Consider the following 20,831-nt stretch of genomic DNA (forward strand, 5'->3'; position numbering starts at 1 on the left):
CTTCAGGTGAGGCACTAGAAGAATATTACTTGCTGCTGCTTTTACAAGTGATTCCATCATTCTCATCCCTATTCTTTCTCTTTGTTCCCTCCTCAAACTCTTTTCCAACCTTGGCAGGAACAACATGGCCATATCTCATCTGGGCTCTGATGTTGGAATTGAGGTGCCCACCCATCTTTCCACTCTTCTGTGTCACTCTGCCACCACAGTCAGCTTAGCATTTGGGCACTTATTAATAGGAACTCACCCAGATGCACACCATGGGCCAGACGTAATGCACCAGAGGAAAATAGTGTAGCCAAAAGATAAAAGCCCATGCACAATACCCCCTGGCCTCTCTGCACACTCCTTCGTCTAGGCCTGTTCTTTCATCATTTCTTTCCTCCCATAAGTGTGCTCTTAATATTGTTCTATGGTGGCGGTGGACAGTAAAGGAGGCACTCAGGGTGATGTGTGTTGGTACCTAGGGAGGGTCCCAACCCCTGTCATTTCTCAATATATTACAGCATTTAGAAAGAGAAATTCATTTAAAGATAACTCAATATTCTACAATGATCCCATCTTTTGACTGATATTTTCTATAATGATGAAATTTCAAACCCCAGGGTCTTATGAAGAGAGATCTGCAAATGCAAAGAAGGGCAAAAATAGTAATATACATACCATATTTAAATCTTGGCTTCTAAAATTTAAAAAGTGGCTCCCAGATATTTAAATTGTGAACTGCTGATATATAAGAAAAAGTAGATGATTAAAAAAATTTTTTTTCTTTTTTTTCTTTTTTTTTTTTGAGAGAGAGAGAGAGAGAGAGAGAGAGACAAAGCATGAGCAGGGAGGGGCAGAAAGAGAAGGAGACACAGAATCTGAAGCAGGCTCCAGGCTCTGAGCTGTCAGCACAGAGTCCACATGGGGCTCAAACTCATGAGCTGTGAGATCATGACTTGAGCTGAAGTCAGACGCTTAACCGACTGATCCACCCAGGTGCCCCAGATGATTTTTTTTGATGGTGAAAAATTTTGGGTACTAATCAAGACTTCATATTATCACAACTGAAAAAGTAGGAAAGTTACTTGGCCCCTTATTTATAGTGAGCATATATTATGTGTATGTAAATATATATATATGACTTATTTTAGGACTCAGACTAGGACAGATCAAGGACTTGCAAATAATTCAGTGACACATCTATAAATTTTAAAGACTAAAGCCCATAATCTTAATCTTGGCATCTTGATTTATTAGATTCTTATATGAGTAGAAACAACCTTTAAAAACAAAAAATTTAAGAAATTATAAGAGGTTCCTTTAACATCACTTCAACCTCTAGATTTAAAAAATGAGATCTTATCTGTCCAAAGGATCTTTACTGTTAGATTAAGAAGAGAAGCTATATTAAAAATGCAATTTTACTTATTTCAATCACTTATTTTACTTATATTTAGTTTTTTAATGTTTTACACTTAACAGTAATAACTTTAAAAATATTTTGTGTTTTAGACCTTTGAATTGAACTGACTTTTCCATCTTTTTGGCAGATAAATACAAACTACTAAACTAAAAAATAAGAACAACTCAAGAAATAATAACCAACAGAAGAGAAAAACAAGGCAGTGTCTTCCATGTGGCAGAAATAAAGGCTACTACTAATCAATCATTAAGTATTTAAATCCATGCCAATCTAATTTCTTACATCTTGATCATTATAATTGGGGATATCAGTTTTAAAGGAAAAGTAGAGAAACATACAGAACTATTAAGGTTTTCAAATTATAAACTCAATTTTTATCTATAGGGCTTCTTTGCTTTGGAGTTATTGGTTAAATTTGTTATTCTCTTTGGTTTTACTTTTCTCACTTGGACATTAGCCCAACTCTGTGTTGTTTCTAACATTAAGCACTATGAGGTCCTTGAAGGGGGACCATGGTCTTTAAGTCTTTGTGTTCTAAGTGTTGAGCACATGGCCTGAGAGACAGTATTTGCTGAATCAATGAGTGCCACTTCCAAACAGGTTTTTTAAAACTCCTATACTTAAAAAAAAGAAAAAAGTTTATTTATTTTGAGAGAGAGAGAGAGTGCACACGCACAAATACACAACAGGGGAGGGTCACAGGAGAGGGCAAAAGAATCCCAAGCAGGCTCCATGCTATCAGCACAGGGCCCAATGTGGGGCTCAGTCCCATGAACCATGAGATCATGACCTGAGCTGAAATCAAGAGCTGGATGCTTAACCAGCTGAGTCATCCAGGCACCCCTAAAACTCCTATGCTTTTAAATATAGAAAAAGAATTACATACAGTCCCTATCCGAAGAATAGTTTGGATTTTTAAAAGCCACCACTTACTCCTTTTCAAAAAGCTGCCAGTCATTCTACAATGTGCTTTGCATGCTTTCTCAATCTTCACAATCTAAAGGGGTATTATTACTTTTCTCTTTTATAGATAGGTGGTGAAAGTAGAGCTTACCCAAGTTACTTGTTCAAAATCATGTAGCTGGGGAAAAAAGATATATACATAGAAGATCTCTCTCTCTCTTTCTCTCTCTCTCTCAAATTTCACACAAATTGTACTGGTATTTCTACTGTGTCCTGAGTCGCAACAAGGAATATGTCTCACCTCCATTTTCTCCTTCTTGTCCCACAGACAAATCTCTAGAACTATATGGTCCAGTATGGTAGCAACTGGGTCTATGTGGCCACTGAGCACTTGAAATGTGGCTAGTGCAACTGAGAAACTTAATTTTAAATTTCTTTTAATTGTAATTAAATTTAAATTTAAAAGCTGAAGCAGCATAGAATTTTTTTCATTAAACATAAATTTATTGTTTTGGTACGGCTACATTTTTTCACTTTAACTGTTGAAAATTTAGCACCTGAATTGAGATATATTTTCAGTATATGATATACATCAGATTTTGAAGACTTAGTACAAAAAAAATAAGAAAATATCTCAATAATTATATTCATTATGTGTTTAAATTACAGTATTTTGGATATATCAGGTTAAAACTTATAAATTAATTTCATGCTTCCTTTTACTTTCTTCATTAGCTACTAAATAATATCTCACAAAATTACATATGTGCTAACATTACATTTCTATTGGACAGGAAAATCCTCTTTCCATTCCCCTCGGCTCACAATCCCAGGGAATTACTCTTCCTCTTATCTTTGCTCCAGAGGTAAAAGGCATTTCTTTCCCATTTCCACAATCAAGAATGAAATAGAAGGGGTGCCTGGGTGGCTCAGTCAGTTGAGCATCTGACTTCGGCTCACGTCATGATCTGACCGCTTGTGGGTTGGAGCCCCGCGTAAAGCTCTGTGTTGACAGCTCAGAGCCTGGATCCTGCTTCAGATTCTGCGTCTCTGTCTCTCTCTATGAGTTCATGACCTGAGCTGAAATCAAGAGTCAGATGCTCAATCAACTGAGTCACCCAGGTGCCCCTAAATGTTTTCATTTAAATGAACCACTTTCCTTGTACCATTTGCAATTAACCACGCCCCCCCCCAACTCCCACCCCAGCCTACTCTCACCCCTTACAACCACTGAATGGATTTTACCTTCTAAAGATTTGGATTTTTTGATGAGGAAAAAAGTTTGTAAATCCCAGATATCTGTTTCCACTGAGTTTTTGCAAATTCCTAGTTAGAATTACCTCCTTTATCTGATCTGTAATTTCCATCAGAAACTGTTCCTCCGACTGACTTCCTTGACCCTGTCTCATGGCAGGGGTATGTCTGCTTTGAACTGACACATCCATTAAAGAATCACACATATAATAAGACCTTATAATCACTTAGATGTTAGAAAAAAGATATCTAAGCTTGTCAGAGACTTCTGTCAGTTCAGGAATAAAAGTGAAGTGCAACTTCAATTTTGACTTTTGAAGGAGCTTTCTGCCTTCTAATTCTCAGCTGTATTAATTAAATGAGGGATTATTGAGGCGCCTGGGTGGCTCGGTCGGTTAAGCGTCCGACTTCGGCTCAGGTCATGATCTCACAGTCCGTGAGTTTGAGTCCCACATCGGGCTCTGTGCTGACAGCTCAGAGCCTGGAGCCTGTTTCAGATTCTGTGTCTCCCTCTCTCTCTGCCCCTCCCCTGTTCATGCTCTGTCTTTCTCTGTCTCAAAAATAAATAAACGTTTAAAAAATAAATAAATAAATGAAGGATTATTATAGTAGTTAAAATCAACCATGAAGCATAGGAGGAGGTGGTAAAGAGCAAATAGTTTTCTTTTCCTTTTTCTTTTTGCATTTGCCATACTCTCTCCCTTCTTCACCACACAGAGGACCACTTAGGAACAAAAACAATCATCTTTAGACAGAAGTTATTCCTAAAAAAGTTCTGACATGTTAAATTTGTAATGCTCATTAGAAATTCTAATGGCAATGTTGAGCCAACAGTTGAATACATGATTCTGGAGTTTGCAGCAGAAGTTCAGACTAGAGATCAATTTAAAATTGACAGTGTAGGGTCACCTGGTTGGCTCAGTCAGTTAAGTGTCTGACTTTGGCTCAGGTCATGATCTCAAAGTTTCTGAGTTTGAGCCCTGCATCAGGCACCGTGGAGCCTGCTTGGGATTCTCTCTCTCTCCATCTCTCTCTCCACCCCTCCCTCTCTTTCTCTCTCAACAGAAATAAACTTAAAAAAAAAATTGACAGTGTATAGATGGAATTTAAAGCCATGATATCAGATGAAATCATGTAGGGAGTGAACGATGAAGAATATGATAAGAATAAGGACAAATGATTAATGCATTCAGTGTAGAACACTGTTATAAGCACTTTACATATATATTCAGTCTTTACAACCACTGTAGTAGGTAGCTACTTTCATGATCCTTAATTTATAAATGAGGAAACTGAATCTTGGAGAAATTATTTTCTTTTGATCAAACGGTCAGCAAGTGGTAGAGCTGGGATTGAAAGCCAGGCAGAGAGGAAGTAAACACTGAATGTTAGAATCTTGGGACACTCCAATTTTAAGCATTCAGGGAGATAAAGAACCAGCAAAGGAGATGAGGAGGAGGTTCCAGTGGGTAGGAAGAGAAGCTCTTTTCAAGAGCCCAGAGGATAAAATGGAGAAAATGCTCAGTGGCATCCAATGCTGCTGGCAAGTCAAAGTAAGATGAGAACCAAACATTAACATTTGCATTTAACAAAGTGGCTCTAATTAATGACTTTGACAAAGGTTATTTTGAAGCAGTGGTGGAGTTAAAGCTCAGAGTCAGTCCAAGAGAGGATAAAAGAGGCATTTAAGTTCAACTCTGGAGTTCAGCACAGATAACATCCCATTCCCAGTCACAGATATTCACATATAGATATGAATTAAAGCAGCAGCAAAGATTTGTTGTACAGACAAAATAGAGATTTGATTGGGAGCTTAGTGAGGAAAAGATATGGGAAATTTTTATAGCTATTTTCAAAGAGAACAAACTTGATTTCCTTTCTCTTGGCATTAAGTCTTGATCTTTCCTTCATTTAAAAAATTTCCAAGGGGTTGGCTCAGTTGGTTAAGTGTCTCACTCTTGATTTCCGCTCAGGTCAAGATCTCGTGGTTCGTGGGTTTGAGCCTCATATGGGGCTCTGTGCTGACGGTGCAGAGCCTGTTTGGGATTTCTCTATCCCTCTCTCTCAAAATAAATAAATTAAAAAATTTTTTTTCAAAGCTCCGAATTTGTCTACCTCCTCTCTTCAAAATAAAATTTTTCCAGGACCATGTTTTATGTGTCTACTCATCCCCAGCCTGGCACAGAACCATCCAGTAAGGTACAAATGAAAGTGTGATAAATGACTCACATCCTAAATACTGAATATCTTACCCTGAAATTATGGTTGATACTTGTTGTTCCCATAATAAGCCCATACTTTTCTTTGCGTACTTCACCTATTTAAATTGATAAACGTTTTTTACTCATCTTTTTAAAGTCATGTACAAGACCTTGGTTTTTCTATTATTGAAGGTATTTTCATAATAGTTTATTCTCTATTCCTTTCTTTGTCACCCATCATTACATAGTATAAGACTTTACCTTTGAGTCCACAGAACACCTTATTTTCATTTGCCATACTTTCCTAATGTATTTTATCTATATGGGATTGTCTTGTCCCTTTCCCAAGCTGCCTGTTAATTCCTCCCGGATGAGAACTGTCACGTTTTAATTCCTTACAGTACAGCAAGTATCAGTATATATTTTTTGAATTAATGTGTGAATAGTAAAGCTATTTGAGTTGAATGATACTGACCTGTATTAAATAATACTGCCGCTAACCTTAGACAGTGGGACCTCTCATTCCGCATGGCAACAACTGCATAATGCTTTTAGCTTAGAGACATAATTTTTTTAGCTAGATGAAAGGTGAAGAAACACATCAAAATAATAACTAAACATAATGAAATTCAAAAACTTCAGGGCTTGTTGGTTTGCGTTCTTTAACTTTTTAAATGTTTATTTATTTTTGAGAGAGAACAGACAGAGAGTGCGCACGCAAATGCACGGGGTGGTAGGGAGGGGCAGAGAGAGAGAGGGAGATACAGAATCCAAAGCAGGCTCCAGGCTCCAAGCTGTCAGCACAGAACCTGACATGGGGCTCCAATCCACAGACCATGAGATCATGACCTGAGCTGAAGTCAGATGCTTAACCAACTGAGCCACCCAGGCACCCCTGTTGGTTTGCTTTTTTTGGCTATTTTATACTTTTTAAATATATGTAGTTAATAATGAACTCACCTACTAATTGCTTATTTCATAACATACATGAATCAGTGAGTATTCTTTTAGTTTACATTATTTCTGATCTCTGGTTCATACAATTATAGAGATTAGGCTGCCAACTCAGTTATGGAAACAGCTTTCACTAGTGCCTAGAGGTAAGAAAACCAGAGGGATATTGATTATATCCTTTAGTTAAGGATTTCCCATATAATGGTGAATGGTAGAATCTTGAAAATTGAGATTTCAGATCTGTTGCAAATGTCTGAAATGAAATATTAACATATTTCCTCAAGACTTTAATGAAATAAAATAGTATAACATATCATATAAACATATAACAGAGGCTGTTGGCAGATGCCAAAATAAGGAAGGCAGAAGGGTATTTGCTGCCATTACTTTCCACTGTACACTTGACTTTACAGTTTGCCTTTTACTACTTCACCCAAAATACTTAGTTACAAATTTGCCAGAGTGATTCAGTGGGTGAACTTCCCTATGACAAGAATGAATGACTCTTTTGAGGTTTTAAACCACAGATTACCCATTTCATTCTTTTTTAAGGATGAATACTATATTTTCTAGCCCCCTAAGCCATCCATGTTACATTCCATATACAGAGGCTACCAGAATTTTAAATCTAAAACCAAACAAACAAGACCCGGAAACAAGAAACATATTACAGATGAGAAAATTTAGGCCCAGGAATCTTGTCATGTATCCCAGAAGTAGTTATCATCAAATCACAGAACTAGTTATCATCAAAACTACAACTCAAATAGAATCACCTTACCTCCACTTTCTATACCTTTTCTTCTTCTTCTTCTTCTTCTTCTTCTTCTTCTTCTTCTTCTTCTTTTTCTTCTTCTTCTTCTTCTGCACACAAGGATAGTAATTTGAATGATTTGGGGATTCTGGGAATGTAATATTTAGCAGAGAATACATTTTTTTTTTAATCTGCCATTGGGTCCACCCTCTTTTAAAACGAAAATACCTTTAGGAAGTAAAAATAATATTTGGAAAGCACTTTAGAAAGGTATTTCCCCATATTTTGAGATCAGTAGCTGCTCTCTCACACAGATAGTGATCACCATTCTATTAGGGTGGGGTCCTGTGACAGAGTCCAAGCAGCTGGTGAAGCAAGGCTAGGTAGCTGGAGGGTTCATTTGGGCGGTGGTGTTTTGTAAACCTGCTTGGGGCCAGGCAATTGGAAGATATGGGTAAAGAGTGACTATCTTCCTAAGGGGCCATTTCTCTGAACAGGTAGATCAGTGGTTCTTAACTGCAGGCGATTTTGCCACCAGAGGACCTTTGGCAACGTCTAGAGACATTTTGCTGGTCACCAATGGGGGTAGTGGTACTACTGGCACCCAATAGGGAGAGACCAGGGATGCTGCTAAACACCCTACAATGCACCGAACAGCCCCCATGACAAATTAGCTGGTCCAAATTCAATAGCGCTAAGACTGGGAAACCCTGTGCCAGAGGAAGAACTCACTGAGGAGCTTAGAAGAAGCTTCTTGAATTATTATTTACTTTACGCATTTAAGAGAAAATAGGTCACATACACGCCTTTTTTATTTCCTTTTTGGATGTGACTAACCGTTTCTAAGGAGTCCTGGAGACTTTTTGTGGATTTCCTTGCACTGCATACGGGGTGGCCCAGGTAACTAATGCATTCACTCGAGTTTTGTGAAACAGCTGTGGCCCTTCTTCCTTTCCGTTTTTCAGAACTCGGTCCTAGCTGCTAGCTTTTTGGAGTTTTCTGCCGTAACAGAGAATTCTGTGGGACGCTACACATATCCAGGTGTTTAAGTATGTCATGGTTCTTTAAACAAATGTTAGATTGTGTGACGTGCCTCACAGAACACTGGAGTTGCCTCAACGGGAATCAGATTTGCTTCAGGAGCTGACTGACGGGCAGTCAGGGAGACTAAGGTCAAGGGCTCTCCCGACTACAGCCCGCGTCGGACTAAGTCTCAGGGAAATCTCACGTCCCCACACGGCTCGGCCGGGCGGCTCAATCTCGAATCGGTCGCCTCACGCGGACGAGCAAAAAGCAGCTCGCGTCTCACTTAGAGGCGCGCGAGTGCGCGCGACCCACGGCTCGGGGCTGCGGGGCGGACCAACGAGTGGGCCCTCCCTCCACGCCGGCGCGGGATTGGGCGAACCGCGCCAGCCTCCGGGCCTAACAGCGGGCGGGGCGCGCCGAGGAGGGAACTGGGATAGGCGCGCCCGCTGCGCCAGCGTGCCGGGGGCGCGTGCGCGGTCTCGCGGCGGCCGCGGGGGCCGGTCTCGCGCGGTCTCGAGGCGGAGTTGCTGGCGGCGGTGGCGGCGGTGACGGCGGCGACTGGCGGTGGGGCGCAGGCGGGGTCTAAGGATTGTGAGGTGGGGAATCGGGAGTTTCTGGGTTCTTTATCCGGTATTTTAAGTGCCGCAGGGAAGCTGTCGTTTGTGCAGTGTGTGGGAGCGGCCGGGGCGGGAGGATCGCCGGCCGCCGTGGCGCAGAGGTAAGAGGACCAGCGGCGGCTCTGTGTAGAGATCTTAATCAACAGGTCCCCGGGAGCGCGTCGGGGGAGGGGCGGCGGGGCTTGTCCCCTCCCCCACCCGCCGCTCGCACTGCCCGGGCGGGACCGGCGGCTGCTCTGCTGGCGTCTCCAGGCGGCGGGAGCCGCGGGCTGGCGGCGCAGGGCGTGAGCCCAACCTTTGTCCCCCGGGGGGAACGCTGGCAGGCCCTGCCCGCTCCCTCTGCCTTGGCGTGGGACCACCCTGGCGGGGGCTCCTGCCTGCTCGGCCCGAGACGCCGGAGGCACAGCAGGGAGTCCCCTCTTCTCTGCGCCCCCGCCCCCGAGTTCGCGACTCCTGGGACTCCCCCTAAAGCGGGAAGGGGAGATCGGCGGGGCGAACACTTTCCTTTAGAAGACGGAATGTAGTCAGCGTTCCTCTGCCTGACTCAGCTCCTGGTATTCGGCTGCTCTTTGCGTTCTTTAAACAAATAAACAGTTCCTACTTCCTTGTGTCCACTTTTAAAGAAAACCCTAATGTCGTTAATGGTTTCTGATAATTTACTTCAAGTTTGCAAGGTGAACTTTGAAGCCTGTAAATTGTTGTAACCTTCATTTAATGAAAGACGCTTTAAATAATCTTTGGTGCAAATTATGTAACTTCCTAATAATAATAACAACTCACCTTCTGTTTAGTTGATTGGCATACAGTAATGTGTACGGAATTTAGGTTTCGGTCGGAAGGTGTTTCTTGGCAGTGGCGCTAAAATTAAAATCTGATAGCTAGGTTTTTAGAAGTATGTGTGTGTTTTATCTCCTTGTTTAGAATTGTAAGAATTTAGATTTGGAAAGCCCATAGAACAGGACTTTTGAAATACTGATTTTCTTGACAAGGTAAAAGGTGTTAATATTTCTGATTTTTAAAAAAGTAATCTCATACTTTAATAATAGTATCCTAATTATGCCTTTGGAATATACCAGAAGTTAATAACCTATTAAATTCTGCAGTAGGAGCAAATGACATGTGGTTATTGGTGTCTTTGATGTTTAAATATTGGTGGTAATGAAATTGTTAAGTAAGCTTTTTTTGAATTATGAACTACTGTGTGTGTGCGTGTGTGGTTTTTTTTTTTTTTTCACTAGTTCCCTGTGGACATGGCATAATAAACTTTAAAAGGCTCTTTAAACTATTGTAGTAGGCTGAAGCTATTAAATTATAATGTAAGATCTTTATAGATGAACAGGCAAAAATACGAAAAGCAATTCGTTATTTTATCTTTTTTAAAAAAATAATTTTTATCATGTATCTAAATGACTTTTGGTAGACAGACCTGAACTTGACAAGTAAAGATGGACTCATTAATAATATTAACTTGATTTAGAATATTAAAATGGGAGAATTTTACCTGAGGGTGACCCAAGTCAGTATGGTGGGTTTTGCGGTTTATATGCTCTTTATAAATTATGATCTTGATTAAAAAGTTCATCACAAACCAGGAAATTCGGTCCATTTTATGTATCAATATACTAAGATGTTCTGTTTCTCTGATAGTTTCTGATTTCAGGGTGTCTGAGAAAAAATAGTTTCTCAACATAGATTCTTTATAATTCTTGATTATATATTTATTGAATCATAGAATTCTTGAGTTGGAAATAATCTTAGTGTTGTATAGCTTAACGTCTTCATTTTCTAGGAAAAGGAAAGTGAGGTTTATAGAGTTAAGGAGTCCATAGTTTGACTGCTTATTAGTGGCAAAGTTGAAACTAAATGCTGAATACTTGTCTCCAGATTCCAAGTACAGTGCTCTTTTCACTATATACTATTGTTAGATAAACAAACCAGTAAACTATTCTTCTCAAAATCATATATGTAGCTAGCACGATTGAATCTTCCTGCATTTCTTTTCTTTTTTTAAATAACCGCTGAATGCAATTACTTTACTGCTTTCAGTTTTTCAATTATTTTGTTTTTAGATTTTCAGTATTTTAAACAATGTTTAGTGAGTATCTTTGTGCATGTTTCCTCAAGCACATGTATGAGGGTTTCCCTAGAAAGTATACCTACCTGTAGGTGGAATTGCTGGGCCATAGGTTGATGCGCATTTTCAGCTTTGCTAGCTGCTATCACATTATCCTCTAAAGTTGTAACAATTTGCATTACTGCCAACAGTATACAAGTCATCCTTGCCCGCACTTGGAATTGTTAGGTGGCATGGTCAGATAATTAATTTTATGCCAATCTGATAAATGATGTTTTGTTTTCTTTGTTTTAAAAAGATTTTAGGGGCGCCTGGGTGGCGCAGTCGGTTAAGCGTCCGACTTCAGCCAGGTCACCATCTCGCGGTCCGTGAGTTCGAGCCCCGCGTCAGGCTCTGGGCTGATGGCTCAGAGCCTGGAGCCTGTTTCCGATTCTGTGTCTCCCTCTCTCTCTGCCCCTCCCCCGTTCGTGCTCTGTCGCTCTCTGTCCCAAAAATAAATAAACGTTGAAAAAAAAAAGTTAAAAAAAAAAAAGATTTTAACTTTGTTTTTAATTTACATGAAATGAAATTAATGCTTTTTCTTGGACAATTGTTTTGACAAATGCATAGAGCTGTGTGACTACCAAAATCGGGTACAGATCCAGCACCCAAAATTCCCTTAAGCTGCTCTTCTGTAATCAACCCTTCTTTCACCTGTAACCCTTGGCAATTAATGACCTGTTGTCTTCCCCTGGAGTATGTCTTTTCTAGACTATTATATAAACGGAATCAATTAGTATTTATTTAGCCTTTTGAGTCTTGTTTCTTTCACTTAGCATAATATAGTTGGGTATTCATCCATGTTGTGAGGCTATCAGCAATTCCTTCTGTTTTACTGCTGAATGTAGTATTCCATTGTATGGATTTACCACAGTTAGCTTATTTGCCAGTTGAAGGATATTTGAGTTAGTTTTTTTAAATTAAAAAGACTTTTTTAACCATGAGAAAGCTGCTATAAATCTCTAGGAACAGTTTTTGTGTGAACATAAGTCTTCCTTTCTGGGTCATATGGTAAGTGTGTGTTTAAACTTAAAAACCAGTGTGTGGTAGGCAGAATAATGGCCCACAAAGATAGCTTAATCCCTAGAACCTGTGAATAAATTAGGTTACGCGGTAAAGGGAAAATAAAGTTGCAGTGGAATTAAGGTTGCTAATCAGTTGACTTTAAAATAGGGAGGTTATCCTGGATTGTCTAGGTAGATCCGATGTATCATGAAAGTGCTCTTTAAAAGGGAGAGAGAGGGGCGCCTGGGTGGCGCAGTCGGTTAAGCGTCCGACTTCAGCCAGGTCACGATCTCGCGGTCCGTGAGTTCGAGCCCCGCATCGGGCTCTGGGCTGATGGCTCAGAGCCTGGAGCCTGCTTCTGATTCTCTGTCTCCCTCTCTCTCTGCCCCTCCCCTGTTCATGCTCTGTCTCTCTCTGTCCCAAAAATAAATAAACGTTGAAAAAAAAAATTAAAATAAATAAATAAATAAAAGGGAGAGAGAAGCAGTATAGTAAGAAAAAAAAAAAAAGGATGTAAAACAGAAGCAGCACCAGAGGGATAGATGAAGAGTTCTTGGTTTTGAGGATGGAGAGAGGAGTCAGTCATAAACTAAAGGAATGTGGTCTTTAGAAGTTGGAAAAGGCTAGGAAATGGATTAACAGAACACAGCTTTGCCAGCATCTTGATTATAGCCCAGGGAGACCTATCTCAGATTTTTAACGAAAAGAACTGGAAAATAATAAATTTGTGTTGTTTTAAGCCACTAAGTCTTTGGTAATTTGTTACACAGCATACTTTTCCAAAGAGCCTGAACCACTTTGTGTTCCTACCAGCAACGTGTGAAGAATGTTCCAGTTACTTTACATCCTCATCACTATGTATGGTCAGATTTTTTACCTTTACATTCTGATAGGTTTGTAGCCTTATCTCATTGTGGTTTTTATTTGCATTTTCTTGTGACTAATATGTTGAACATCTTTTCATATGCTTATTTATCATCTGTGTATCTTCTTCTGGTGAAGCAAAATCTTTTGCCCATTTTAAAATTGGATTTTCTTGGGCACATGGGTGGCTCAGTTGGTTGAGCATCTGATTTCAGCTCAGGTTGTGATCTCCCAGTTTGTGAGTTCCAGCCCCACATCGGGCTCATTGTTGTCAGCCCGTCAGCGCAGAGCCGGCTTCGGATCCTCTGTTCCCCTCTGGCCCTATCCTGATTGTGCTGTCCCCAAATTGGACTTTCCTAATGAGTTTTGAGTTTTTCATGGTCCTTTGTCAAACAGGTGATTTGCAGTGATTTTTCTGCCAGTTTGTGGCTTGCCTTTTCCATTCTCATAACCATGCTTTTTGAAAACAGGTTTTACATTTTGATGAAGTGCAAAGTATCAGTATTTGTGTGTGTGTATGTGTATCTCTTGGCATTGTATATAAGCACTCTGTCTAACCCAATGTCACAAAGGTTTTTCCTGTTTTCAAGTTTTATAGTTTTATGTATATTAAATTTAGATCCGTTTTCCTTTTTGAGTTAATTTTTACATAAAGAGAATTTAGGGTTGAGTTTCATTTATTTGTCCAGTTGTTCCATGACCATTTGTTGAAAAGACTATATCCTTTCTCCATTGAATTGCCTTTGTCTCTTGGTCAAAAAACATTTGACTACATTTTTATGGGCCTATTTCTAGACTCTTGTGTTTCATTGATCTGTTTGTCTATCCATTACCAATATCACAATGTCTTGATTACTATAGTTTTAAAACAAATCTTGAAATCAGGTAATGTGAGTTCTCCCATATTTATTCATTTTTAAAAATTGTTTTAGTTATTTTAGTTCTTTTGCCTTTCCATATAAATATTAGGATCCTCTTGTTAATATCCACACAAAAAAAATATGCTAGGATTTTGATTGGGATTGTGTTTTATAGATAAACAAGGATGATTGATATCTTAACAAAATTGAGTTTTTCCAGTAAGAACATAGTATTTTTCTCCATTTACCTAGGTCTTCCTTTCATATATGTTTTGTAGTTTTCAACATATAAATCCTGTAAGTAAGTACTTGATTAAATCTATACTTAAGTATTTCAATTTTTTGGCCCTATTATAAATGATTTTTTAAAAAAGCATGGGTTCTAATTGATCATTGCTAGTATATAGAAATATAATAGATTTTTTTTGTATTGACTTTGTACTGTCAGTTTTTACCAGACTCATTCATTAGTTCTAGGGGTGTTTGTTTTTTGGTGGATTTCCTGGGGTTTTCTAAGTAGACAGTCATGTCATCTGTGAATAAAGAACTGTTTCTTTCTAATCTGATGCCTTTTCTTTTTTTGATTTATTGCACTTACTGCACATCTCACATTCTAATGAGATGTTTGAATAGGAGTGATGAAAGGAAACATCTTTGCTTTGTTTACAGTCTTAAAGGGAGATCATTCAGTCTTTCACCTTTAAATATGATGTTAGCTGTAGATAATTTCATAGATTCTCTAAATCAAGTTAAGGAAATTTTCTCTGAGGTTGCCTGGGGTTTTTTCATGAGTAGATGTTGAATTTTGTCAAATGCCTTTTCTGTATCTGTTGAGGTAATCATGTGGGTATCTTTTCTGAAATCTGTTAATATGGTGACTTACACTAAGCAATTTTCAAATGTTGAACTAGCCTTGCATATTTCTAGGAAAGCTCTGGAGGTGTTTCAAATAAAAGTAATTTTGGGTTATTTTTCTTTGACTTGTATACATTAGCATTTATTCTTAACGATGAAGAAGGAAACTGAATATAAGATTTTGTGAGAGGGGTGCCTGGGTGGCTCAGTCAGTTGAGTGTCGGACTCAGGTCATGATCTCGCGGTCTGTGAGTTCAAGCCCCATGTCGGGCTCTGTGCTGACAGCTCAGAGCCTGGAGCCTGCTTCAGATTCTGTGTCTCCCTCTCTCTCTGCCCCTCCCCCGCTCATGCTCTGTCTCTTTCTCTCTCTCTCTCTCTCTCTCTCTCTCTGTCAAAAATAAATAAACATTAAAAAAATTTTTTTTTTAATTTTGTGAGTGAAGTGTTGTTGTTGTTTTTTTTTTTAACGTATATTTATTTTTGGGAGAGCAAGACAGAGACAGTGCGAGCAGGGAAGGGACAGAGAGAGAGGGAGACACAGAATCTGAAGCAGGCTCCGGGCTCTGGAGCTCTAACCCATGAACCATGAGATCATGACCTGAGCTGAAGTTGGATACTTAACCAGTTGAGCCACGCAGGTGCCCTGCGAGTAAAGTGTTTATAAAGGCAGAGGAGTCAAGATATTCCTTAATAGTTATGTACATTTTACATGTTGGTAGGACTTAAGTTTTCTTGGTCTATACTGGAGTTTGTACATTGTAGTTTACCACTGCAGGACTCTTGTCTAAAATTACTAAATGAAGGAAGAAAATATTTGTATCATTGTAATCAAATACTTCTCATGCTAATTTAGGAAAGCTGTTTAAATTTATTTGAATGCTGAAGTAAATTTGAAATGAAGATGAAATTATTTAATTAGAAGATTTTTACTTGGAATAAAAGCAATGGGAATTTTAATTTTTTTTTTTTAATGTTTGTTTATTTTTGAGAGACAGAGCATGTGAGCAGGGGAAGGACAGAGAGAGGGAGACATAGAATCTGAAGTAGGCTCCAGTCTCTGAGCTGTCAGCACAGAGCCTGACGCGGGCTCAAACTCATGATCCGTTAGATCATGACCTAAGCTGAAGTCAGATGCTCAACCGACTGAGCCACCCAGGCACCCCAAAAGCAATGGGAATTTTAAAAAACAACAAAAACCCAGCCTCTTTCCTCACATCAGAAAATCAACCACAGACCTTTGAGAAATCACATAAATGTTTGTCTTAGTGTAGAATGAATGTAGCGATGTATTAAATAAAAAATATGAAGTGAAATATAAGTTACCTGTAAGAAAAAAGCTCTTTTTTGCTGTACTGAAGATGTTCCTTCATGCAAATTTTGGGTATATGGTAAAAAGATGCATGTTCATTTTAACATTTGGAATTGTGAAGTTTTTCCTCCATCAGTTCAAACTAAATCTTCATTATGAAAATAAAGTTTCAGTAATTTCATAATCAAGCTGTTTAATTTCAACATGTTTATAAGTTTGGGCTTATATGATTTAATCATACAATTCAAGCATTGTGGCCTCTGTCTCATATAATTTTAAAGTTTTCTTTTTAGTTTACTAGTTGTCCCAAGACCCTGAACATTGAAGTTTTGAGGCCTTCTAAGGTTCTTGGCAATTTTGATCCTTTAAGACAAGGGTTGACAACTTTCTGTAAAGGGCCAAGATAGTAAATACTTAAGCTTTGGGGGCCATATCATTTCTATTGCAAGTACTCAACTCTGCTGTTGCAGTGTAAAGGCAGCCAAAGAAGTGAATGTTCCAGTAAAACTTTATAAAAACCGAGTTTGCCTGACTTGACCTGTGGTTTTACTTTGCCTACTTTTGTTTTGGGCAAAAAGTCAGCAGGAGAAATGAAAATAATTGTAGTAATGTAGTGGTAAGAGCATTAGGATGAGCTTAGTTGGGAAATTAGTCCATGCTGTAATTCCCAGCCAGGCTCTCACTTTCCTTGTCTGTAACATGTAGCTGCCTCAGAAGATGATTAAAAAGATTAAAATAAGGTATTGAAGGCCCTGAGCAAAATATTCTGACAGGTGGTAGATACTTAATAAGTATTTGCCTCTCCTCCTCCAATTTTGTTGCTGTGTAATGCTTTGTGATCAACAGATATTAAATAATTAAGGAGATTCAGGTTTTTTACAGTTTGTAGTATATCTAAAGTTATTCCAAATATTAGAAATTATTAGAATAAGGATTAGAAATAATTGTGTTTATAGCTAAATTGCTTTGAATTATGGTTTTTTTTTCTAATGTTTATTTTTGAGAGAGAGCACGAGCAGGGGAGGGGCAGGGAGAGAGGGAGAAAGAGGATCCTAATCGGGCTCTGTGTTGACAGCAGAGAGCCTGACATGGGACTTGAAACACGAACTGTGAGATCATGACCTGAGCCAAGGTAGGATGCTCAAACTGACTGAACCACCCAGGTGGTCCGACATTAAATTGTTTTAAGAGAACTTATTAGTTGTTCAAAATTGGAAGCAGGATCATGGAATTAACTCAATAGTATGCATGTGACTTTAAGGATTGAGTTTATAATGTTTAAGAATTACAAATTTATTTAAATATATCATAGTTTATTTAACCATATTACTTTATTGTTGGTGGACCTATGAGTTGTTTCTAGTTTTTGGTTGCGATGAATATTATGAGTGTTCTGTACATTCATCATGGTGTATATAAGTACATGTGTTTCTCTAGGGCTGTGCTCTCCAGTATCCAGTATGGCAGTCACTAGCTGCATGTGACTATTTAAATGTAAATTAACTGAAATTAAAAATTCAGTTCCTCTGTTGCAGGAGCAACATTTCAAGTGCTCAGTAGCCATATATGGCCAGTGGCTATGTTATTATTTGCACAGTGTAGATGTAGAATTTTTCCATTATTATAGAAAGTTATTGGACAATAATGTTCCCAAGTATATAATTAGGAATGAAATTATTGGATGATAAGGTATAGATGTTGTCAGTTTATTAGATAATGCCAAACCTTTTCAGTGTGATTCATTTTATTAATACATACTTCTAGCAGCAAACTATTGAGTTTCCTTAAATTGCCTTACTGAAATTGCATAAATTCCACTTTATTAATACTGGACATGTAAATTTAACTATTATTAATGTTTTGTGAATCCGATGGTTCTTTGGACCCTTCACTTGTAACACACACACTATTGGGCGTAGAATATTAGGGGATTCATGGAAATTAGGTCGTGAACCCCAAATTCAAACCTCTAACTCACGTGATTCATCACGTGATTCATCATGTGATTCTATTCACTATATAGATATCCTACAGATATTTTTCAAAAAAATTTTTTTTTCCTTTCTAAGTTTATTTATTTATTGGGGGTAGACAGAGAATCCCAAACAGGCTCACTGTTGTAAGTGTAGAGCCTGACATGCGCTCAATTTTACAAACCTTGAGATCATGACCTGAGCCAAAATCAAGAGTCTGATGCTTAACTGACTGAGCCAGTCGCCCCTACAGATGTTTTTCAAAATAATGATTCACTTTAAAAGTAATCAACAGATACTTAAGAGTTTATGAAAGGAAAGTTGATAATTCTTTGTAGGTATCTTGAAGGGACAGTGTTCCTTTTATACCTTACCATTTAGACATAATACCTTATCCTTTTACACTTAAACTTTATAGTAAAAGTAGTAATTCATTTGGCTAAATCACAGTACTTTTTGCTTTCCCCTAACTCTTACCTAGAACAGTATCTCTTGCCCCATCTCTTAATGTGTTATATAGTATGTATATCGTTTGTGTATATTTTAAGTATTAACAGCTACATTGTAAGGTTTTTATTAGTATTCTCCCTTTTACAAATGAAGAAACAGAGGCTCAGAGAGATTAACTGTCTTATCCAAAGTCTTATTGTGAGTGATAGCAAGGAGTTGAATTCAGTTTATTTGACTCCAGAGACCTTGGATTTTTCTACTTTGCCTGTATTTTAGTCTGCCTTAAGACTTACTTTAACAGTGTCTTTTTGGTATGATGAAAATCTTTTTGAGGAATGCCATGTTTGATTTAGTGTTTGAATGTACTTGAATTAAAGTGAAGAACAGTGAAACTGTAAATTGTAAGCTCCTTAAGGATTAGGAGCTATTGTCGTTATCTTGATATCTCACTGCTTAATATGGCCCATAGTAGATGCATGTTACCAGTTTGCACTTTTATTATTTGTTTAAATTTTAGCCTTGCTTGTGAGTTTAATAAATATCAGAGACTGTTCTAACCTAGTCACCCCCTGGAACTTGATAGAATTTGAGATTCAAAACGCAATTCCGTATATCCTGTGTTGGCCATAAATGTATTTAATGACAGTGTCTAACTTTCACATAGTCTTGATTAACTTTCTACAAAGATATAAACATAAACAGATAAATTTGCTAATGGCTTTTTCTTGCTTTTCCAAGGGCCTTTACTGTGTAAAGGCATTACAGTGTAGTTACAGTCCTTGCATAGATTAAGTACTCAGGCTATAGAGTCAGAGTTATGCTGCGATACCTTCTTGTCCTGTGTGTGACTCTGGGTATGTTAACTTATCAAAGTCTGACTTCTTATTTGCAGAATGGAATTGTATCAGTGCCCAATTCAGAGGGTGGTAGGGGAGGACAAACCTTTTTCTATCCTCTTAGGTTCACTGTGACAAAAGACAGATTAACAGGAAAAGTGGCTTATTACTAACTGTGCATATGGAGATCCTCATAGAAAAGAATTGAAGTCCCAAAGAAACAGTGAGGCTGAGCAATAAATTGTGGAAAAGTGACAAGACAGAGGAAAAGAGGTTTAGGCCTTTAAGGAATATAAATTGTGGGAAGGTAAGTATGTGGGGAAAACTAATGGAAGATAAAGTTTATTTTAGTAAGGTTTGTTATACAGATTGAAGTTGGTGCCTTCTCCATTGATGAGAGTAATTTCCCAGGATTGAGTCCTCTTCCTTGTACCTTTACAAAGGGAAGTTTCTGCCTGCTTTTTATTTTTATTTATTTATTTATTTATTTTTAAACGTTTATTTATTTTTGAGACAGAGAGAGAGCATGAACAGGGGAGGGGCAGAGAGAGAGGGAGACACAGAATCTAAAACAGGCTCCAGGCTCTGAGCTGTCAGCACAGAGCCCGACGCGGGGCTCAAACTCACGGACCATGAGATCGTGACCTGAGCCGAAGTCGGACGCTTAACCGACTGAGCCACCCAGGCGCCCCTCTGCCTGCTTTTTAACCAGATAAGGGGAGGGCATTGAATTTTTTCCCCCTGTGTGTACTGTCTTTTTTTCCTTTTTTTTTTTTTAAAGAGAGAGAACTGGCACAGAGGAGCTGGGGAGAGGGGCTGAGAGAGAGACTCTTAAGCAGCTCCACACCCAGCACAGAACCTGTGGGCTTGATCTCACAACCAAGAGATCTTGACCTGAGCCAAAATCAAGAGTCTGACACTTAACCAACTGAGCCACCCAAGCACCCCAATTTTTTTTTTTTGAGAAAGCTTGTGAGTGGGGGAGGGGCAGAGGGAGAGGAAGAGAGAACTTTTTTTTTTTTTGCTTATTTATTTACTTAGAGAGAGAGAGAGGGAGAGAATGGGAGAGGAGCAGAGAGGAGAGAGAGAGTCCCAGGCAGGCTCTACACTGACAGTGTAGAGCCCAAAGTGGGACTCAAACTCAAGAACTGTGAGATCATGACCTGAGCCGAATTCCAGAGTCGGCTGCTTAACTGACTGAGCCACCCAGGGACCAATTAATTTAAATTTTGTTAACATATAGTGCGATATTGGTTTCGGGAATAGAACTCAGTGATTCATCACTTACATACAACACCCAATGGTCATCACAAGTGCTGTCCTTAGTACCCATCTAGCCCATCTCCCACCCACTTTCCCTCCATCAACCCATGGTGCTCTATCATTAAAAGTCTCTTGTGGTTTTTTCTGTTTTCTTCCCCCTTTCCCATATGTTGATTTGTTGTTTCT

General features: G+C 38.7%; 3 protein-coding genes across 21 annotated transcripts in view; 2 read left to right on the forward strand and 1 right to left on the reverse strand.

The window, feature by feature from the left end:
* The window catches only part of FAM71D (family with sequence similarity 71 member D), a 34,967-nt gene extending 33,316 nt beyond the window's left edge, over nucleotides 1–1,651 (forward strand). For all 18 annotated transcript variants that reach the window (XM_045060089.1, XM_045060090.1, XM_019833156.3 and 15 more), the window contains one exon: nucleotides 1,536–1,651. Coding sequence is in view for 2 of the 18 variants with exons in the window: in XM_019833156.3 (XP_019688715.1) it covers nucleotides 1,536–1,558 (23 nt within the window). In the remaining 16 variants the exon portion in view is untranslated. The remainder of the gene's footprint in view (nucleotides 1–1,535) is intronic.
* Nucleotides 1,652–5,626: 3,975 nt separating this feature from the next.
* On the reverse strand, nucleotides 5,627–11,394 carry LOC123386247 (translation initiation factor IF-2-like). Its single transcript, XM_045060670.1, has 4 exons — nucleotides 11,278–11,394; nucleotides 9,719–9,822; nucleotides 8,312–9,621; nucleotides 5,627–7,584 (listed from the first exon to the last, which is right to left on the reverse strand). The coding sequence occupies exons 1-3, from the start codon at nucleotides 11,392–11,394 to the stop codon at nucleotides 8,784–8,786; spliced, it is 1,059 nt and encodes a 352-aa protein (XP_044916605.1). The 3' UTR covers nucleotides 5,627–7,584; nucleotides 8,312–8,783.
* PALS1 (protein associated with LIN7 1, MAGUK p55 family member) overlaps nucleotides 8,988–20,831 on the forward strand; it is a 96,042-nt gene continuing 84,198 nt past the window's right edge. The window contains exon 1 of one of the 2 annotated variants that reach the window (XM_011283287.3): nucleotides 8,988–9,096. The gene's annotated coding sequence lies outside the window, so the exon portion shown is untranslated. Of the gene's footprint in view, nucleotides 9,219–20,831 lie in introns of both variants that reach the window. The other variant, XM_011283288.3, reaches the window with a different exon arrangement.

Source organism: Felis catus, chromosome B3 (genome assembly GCF_018350175.1).
Source record: "Felis catus isolate Fca126 chromosome B3, F.catus_Fca126_mat1.0, whole genome shotgun sequence".
NCBI classification, from domain to species: Eukaryota; Metazoa; Chordata; class Mammalia; order Carnivora; family Felidae; genus Felis; species Felis catus.